General features: G+C 44.5%; 2 protein-coding genes across 5 annotated transcripts; one reads left to right on the top strand and one right to left on the bottom strand.

Annotated features, from left to right (window-relative positions):
* Positions 1-1,742: 1,742 nt before the first annotated feature.
* Positions 1,743-2,878, top strand: LOC123145643 (uncharacterized). Its single transcript, XM_044565112.1, has one exon. It carries the CDS (start codon positions 1,941-1,943, stop codon positions 2,742-2,744), a length of 804 nt encoding a protein of 267 aa, XP_044421047.1. The 5' UTR covers positions 1,743-1,940; the 3' UTR covers positions 2,745-2,878.
* A 141-nt stretch (positions 2,879-3,019) lies between these two features.
* LOC123145642 (N-alpha-acetyltransferase 40) lies at positions 3,020-5,583 on the bottom strand. 4 transcript variants are annotated; one of them, XM_044565108.1, is made up of 8 exons: positions 5,431-5,583; positions 4,920-5,022; positions 4,585-4,664; positions 4,152-4,481; positions 3,882-3,955; positions 3,701-3,743; positions 3,561-3,629; positions 3,020-3,240 (listed from the first exon to the last, which is right to left on the bottom strand). In XM_044565108.1, the coding sequence occupies exons 1-8, from the start codon at positions 5,500-5,502 to the stop codon at positions 3,229-3,231; spliced, it is 783 nt and encodes a 260-aa protein (XP_044421043.1). In that variant the 5' UTR covers positions 5,503-5,583; the 3' UTR covers positions 3,020-3,228. The 4 variants fall into 4 exon arrangements, with proteins under 4 accessions (XP_044421043.1, XP_044421042.1, XP_044421045.1 ...); XM_044565107.1 differs by having other exon boundaries at positions 3,561-3,743; XM_044565110.1 differs by having other exon boundaries at positions 3,561-3,743; positions 4,152-4,453; positions 4,920-5,041; positions 5,431-5,570.
* Between the last annotated feature and the right edge of the window lie 417 nt (positions 5,584-6,000).

Genomic DNA, 6,000 nt, shown 5'->3' on the forward strand with positions numbered 1-6,000 from the left:
AATCTGACATACTTAGGGGTATGGTTCCAGTACCATTAACTCCATATGCGATTAGCAAAGTAAGTAGCCCTTCTCATCAACTCAAGGTTCTTATATAGTTGTATTTTCCATAGGACGATTTCCTGGATTAAATATCTGCGCTGGACATCCAGCACTCTACCAGAGTTCAGTCTCCAAGAAGCTGGTTGTTCATCCAGGAGTCTACCAAATTTAGTTGTTATGTGGAAGGCATGTGCTACATCTGACCAACAAAAAGAGCTCTTTTTCTACAGCCGTGGATGAGCTACTATTCACTGTTATTTATCTAAATAGTTTGTTCCATGTTGCACGATGGTTCACCCCATCTGATGTAGTACACTCGGTAAAGAAGTCTACCCCCCTGGGACCGTTCGAACCTGAGAATGAGTCTCTTACGCGGCAGCAGGTGCTCCCCCCTGATATTCTCCGTGCCATTGTCAGCTTTGGTCTTGGCCTATGATTTTTCTCGAAATTTGGCTCCAGGAGTTGAACAGGGGGCCAAAGAAAACCCAACCCAACTGAAACTTCCTTGATAGCCCATTTCTAAGTAGCCATTGTTTCTTTTATTTCTGTGGTTTTCTTGTCTTGTTCAATGTCTTCACCTTCCCTTTTTGTCTTTTACTTTCCTACTTGGTAGCAATGACTGTTGTAGTACTTCTGTTCAGAAAGTAAATGGCCCCTACAACACACTGAAGCAGACCGACAAATGCATGATGCAACTTGGAAGCCACATTTTAATCCATTAATTGGCTCAGCAATCAGAATCCAAAATCATGCATCACGGCCATCTTCAGACAAGACAAATGCAATGGCTAGTAAAAGTTGGTACACATGTAGAGGTAATCTACTTAAATAACGGGAAACGCAAAAGACTTGCAGGTTTCAGTTTAGTGAAGAGAGACTACAAGATCATATATATAGGTATGAAAATACAAGAAAAATATATGTTATGCATTAGTTTCCAAACTGCTATAAGTAGAGTCAAATCTTGACCCTCTGTGCAGCCTTAACGATTTCCTACGCACATTGTTCGTACTGAGCGACATGCCAGCCTGCTATATACAGGCTAGCGTTACAGCATATCAGATAACCACAGCCATTAATTATTACTAGAAAAAAGACCGCTGCGGTGGTCCTCAACAGTTTAATCTTACGATTTTTTATCACACGGTACATGTTTCCATGGTATGGGTCTTTTAGGCATACTCTAAATGTTTGCCAGCTATAGTGTGGAGTATTAGATAAGCATGGCCATATGCTTGTTTCTTTTTCCTATACCTTTTTACGAATATATATATAACTATGCTAGTCACTGGCCGTCAAATTTACATTCTGCTCCTCCCTTCTGAATCTGGTTCAGGTCTCTTGTTTGCAGCCTCTGAATTCTAGTGAGCTCTGTGTTGTAAAACCTGATGCAGAGGTAAATAGACTCATTCCCTTTTCTATCTAGCTTTAAGAAATAAAGGCACTTCTCCGACTCACCATAGCGTCAGCAAGAGAGGTTCTAGCTAGAGAGACGAAATGCACCACAACCGCCAGCATCGCAAAAGCAATCAGCTGTGCCTTTGGTTGTTGGATGCATATATGAAACAACCACCCGCACCACAAGAAACAATGGGCTGGGCGTGCTGCTTTGGCACTAGCAGTGGACGCCAAGCGCTTGCACCAAGACACTCGCGCACACGCAGGCGTTACGGTTTGCATGGCACCGTGCTGCCCCATGCACGCCGAAATTACTTTTCTGCTTGCTTTGGCGATGCCAATCTGTACTACGATATTAATTTTCATCCTAAATTGCCCCCTATAAATCCGTGTACCTTGGTCAGGAGATCGATCACAATCATCATCAACATCAGATCTGTAAGACTCGAAAGAGATTTAGTAAGAGTGTGGACTAGATCTAGAGAGTGCAGAGTGAGAGGATGTCGACAAGCAGTGGCAAGCCGCTCCTCGTCGTGATCCGCCGGAGCAAGCTCTCCGCAGGAGGTGAGGGCCGCCGCGTCTGCACAGAGTTCAAGCAGGCCAAGTACCCCTTCAAGTGGAGAAGGTACATGTGCGCAAGGTGCGGGGTGCTCCGTGATGAGCACAGGGCCTCCAAGAGCAAGGTCTCCACAGGAGATGAGGGGGACCACATCAAAGGTAAGAGCAAGCTCTGCGGAGATGAGGGCGAGCACATAGCTGGCAAGAACAAGCTCTCCGCAGGAGATGAGGGCGAACAGATAGCCTGCAAGAGCAAGCACTCCGCAGGAGATGGGGGCGAGCACGACACCGACAAGAGCAAGCTGTTTGCAGGAGATAAGGGCGAGCACAGCGCTGACAAGTGCAAGCTCTCTGCAGAAGATGAGGGTGAGCGCAGCGCCAACAAGACTAAGATCTCCGCAAGAGAGAAGGGCGAGCGTGTCTGCACCGAGTTCAAGCAGGCCAAGTACCCCTTCAAGTGGAGAAAGTACATGTGTGCCAGGTGCGGGGTGCACCGTAGCGAGCATGGTGTCAGCAAGGCCAAGGCCAAAGTGGACGACGACATGGAGAATGTCAGGGAGGAGCTCCTGCCGCCACGCAAGAGGCTCATTCTCAGGTTCAAGCGGTCACAGGCCCTTGCCGCTGCTGCTGTTGCTGCATCCAGGGAGAAGGAGAACAAGGAGGGGGAGCTAGAGGAAGGGGAGATCACCTGGAGCCCCGGCTCGACGATCACCAAGGGAAAGAGAGCCCCAAGGAGAAAGCCCTAGGATGCACCGTGAACTGAGCAATGCACCATTGAGAACTTGTTATATGTGAATCTCTTCAGCTATGTGAAACAACTTGTGTACTGGTCCGATGTACACTTCTTTTAACTTTGACCAAGTCTACCCCATATATATCAGATGTGGTGGACCATCGTGCTTGTTTCCTAAAGTGTCTCAGCAACAATAGTTTCAGACAAATTCATTGACACACTAACCACAGCTCTAGAAGTTAAACAGGGAGCCAAAGACACTAACCAAATTTTTGCCATCAAACCTAATTAATGGTAGGCAAATATGATCAAAGTTGCCAATGGAACAAATATTCACAAGTTTGGTACGGCAAACCTTGGCTCTGAAAGATATAAAACCAAACATCCTGTACTACTCCAAATAAATCACACAAACATGGGCTGCTGCATCGCGCCAGAGCTTGTTATGCAACCATAGATAGAGGTAGAACCACAGTCGCATTGTATTCCCCCGTGCATTAGTTGCCTTCCTGCGCATTTCACCGTGATGCACATTTATTAGCTGGGATAAAAGAGTACAAATGTAGTAGAAGAGCATCTACTGAATATATCATGAATTTAATCAGTAGCATATCACGCAGAATCCTACTCTACACGTTCATACATCATAGGCCTTTTTCACAATACATCATAGGGTTATAATGGACAGTAGTAAGTAATTAAAGCTTTAGTGCAAGGCAAAAGAGGAGCAACACAACCAATTCATAACATCAGTCACACGTAGATGATCGGAATCAGTAACCTTAATAGGTTAACAGTGGATCGACACAATATGGAACATGCTACACACCTCCAATTTGCACTTGGCTTCAGATTCAAATGTCTTGCACAAGATCTCATAGCTTCTATGAATTCCAATCTGTGAGAAATGAAGGAGTCAACATACGAATATCTTGTTCTTGTGGAGACTATTTCTTGGTAAAGTAATACCAATGGATCCACTTGTGATGGCGAGGTACTGGATATTACATATCTGCAAGACAGAATAAGTGAACTAAAACATTGCAATCAAAGTGAAGCAGACACCATAAGTAACCAACAACCAGAAGGTACATCCATTCAGTGCACCCCAGATAAGTTGTTCACATGAAATGCAAATTTACCACTTTACCCCAAATTGTTGTAGAAAGCCATAGCATCTGTATTAGATTTTTGAACTGTTAGCATCACGGCCCCCATTTGGCTCTGCAAGCATACAAGCGTTCTGGGTCAAATTTTAATCATCATTCCAGCTGAGTGTCACCAGAATAGTAATTCGGCAAGAAACAAAAAAAAAAAAGCATTAACCAGAAGCAGACCACACCATGACACTCTATGTCTTGACATAATATTCTGAAGAACAGAACAATAAACTATCAGGAACTTCAAAAAATCAGATCACCTTGCAAGCTATAAGTTCAATCAACTGCATTAGGAACTTCCCCAGCCCCTTCCCGTGGACAGAAGACTCCAATTGTAGCTCATACACATAAAGAACAGGAACATCCTCTTCAACAACAAATCTGTAGTGTACAAAACCAAGCAAGCGGCCTCCACGGCATGTCACATGTGCACATTCCACCCCTGAATCTTGCTTCATGAAACATTTGGCAATATCACTGTCTGCATATTGGCAGATCAGGATATATCGTGCTTCTGGGGCAACCATTTCCCGGCGCTTAATTTTCTCTTCTGAAGGCCATTCTGATCCATAAGTTCCCTTCATGTTAGCCTAAATTATTGTTTATCAGTGTTACATTCAATAATCATGGGTTACTTGTAAAAAGGTACATATGCAAACATCCTAAAGCAGTAGGCAGGTAAAGGTATTCAACCTTGAGAAGATTTTGGATGTACTTCCTCGTTGGCACTGGAAGCTGATTGCCATGCCCAGACTCCAAGTAGATCGAAAAACCTAAATATAAGAAATATGAGTTCAGCCTGCTATAGTGCAGTTCTCCTCCAGAAAATACAATGCTAGGCCCAAAGCAAGAAGTGTTGTCTCGATTACAATTGCTAAGGCCTAATGATGCATTCAATTTTCTTTTGTTGAATTTCCAAAGCTGAATCCAGGAAACAAACAGTAGGCGTCCTGAACCCAAATGGAACATTAGTAGCTACTTGTCCTACAGCACAGAAAAATTTCACCAGAGAAACAAATGTAGGTTACCGCTTCTCTCGTATTTATGAAAATCTGGGAAGTGCGCAAGATGATCCTTCTCAGCTACAGCTTTCCTTATAAGTTCTTTGATGGCCTTCTTCCTCACCAATATCTATCCAAAAGCATGATATCTGCATGAGCTCCCAGTATACATATAACCTCCATCAGTTCTCTCCCAATGCTGATTCATGGCATGGTTACTATTATCATAAAAAAAAACAGCTGGATTCAGGGACCAGAGTCACCAGGTGTTCACTGAATCCCTGTGTTGCTGAAAAGTAAAATATCTAGGTGTAGGTGATGCAACTTTCAACATGCTTCCGCGGAATCAACACATGGATAATGGGTGTGCTGAACTTGGCGCTACGGCCTCAGCCAGCTCCATCCTACTCGCCAATCTCGAATGCCGGGATTAAACCATGTCAGCATACAATAGATTGTTGCAATGAAATTGGCCGCAGGGAGCGGAAAGGGGATCGCGGATACAAGAGGAAGAGGGGAAGGGGAGAAGTATGAGTACCTCCTTCCTACTGAGCGGCCTCTCCACGCCGCCGCCGCTGCTCCGTGGCCTCTTGTTCTCCGCCGTCGCCATGGCTGGCCCCTTCCGTTGTCTCGTGGCTGCCGGCTGAAGGAGAGGCGCCGCCGGTGGGCTCGGGAAGGAGGAGTGGTTCTATTGTCGGGCCAATGAAAGGATGATTGTTTCAGCCATGGGCTTTATAGGCCTTTGCGAGTTATTTGAGTACGTAGCGCACGACGAAACCAAGGCCTGCGGCCTTTATGTCTTCACCGTCTTGTCTCAAAAGAATAAAATTTCACCGTCGAACTCACGCAGAAATGAGCGAAATCACTACTTCCTCCGTTCCTAAATATAATCTTTGGAGAGATCTTACTATGGACCACATATGAAGTAAAATAAATGAATCTACACTCTAAAATGCATCTTTATACACCCGTATATAGTCCATAGTGAAATCTTTACAAAGACTTATATTTAAGAACGGAGGGAGCAATTTTCTAGAAAACGAAAATATAGCACAAACACTCATACATATAAACTTACCACGCACACCATATCATATGAGTCCTATGA

This window comes from Triticum aestivum, chromosome 6D, assembly GCF_018294505.1.
Source record: "Triticum aestivum cultivar Chinese Spring chromosome 6D, IWGSC CS RefSeq v2.1, whole genome shotgun sequence".
In the NCBI taxonomy this organism is placed as follows: Eukaryota; Viridiplantae; Streptophyta; class Magnoliopsida; order Poales; family Poaceae; genus Triticum; species Triticum aestivum.

What these genes read in the sequence shown, in the direction of transcription:
- LOC123145643 (XM_044565112.1), top strand. Translation starts at nt 1,941, where the DNA reads ATGTCGACAAGCAGTGGCAAGCCGCTCCTCGTCGTGATCCGCCGGAGC.
- LOC123145642 (XM_044565107.1), bottom strand. Translation starts at nt 5,502, where the DNA reads ATGGCGACGGCGGAGAACAAGAGGCCACGGAGCAGCGGCGGCGGCGTG. An exon ending in GCTTTCTACAACAATTTGGG is followed by an intron (nt 3,744 to 3,881) that starts GTAAAGTGGTAA and finishes TCTGTCTTGCAG; the next exon opens with ATATGTAATATCCAGTACCT. An exon ending in AAGCCAAGTGCAAATTGGAG is followed by an intron (nt 3,241 to 3,560) that starts GTGTGTAGCATG and finishes TGAAATGCGCAG; the next exon opens with GAAGGCAACTAATGCACGGG.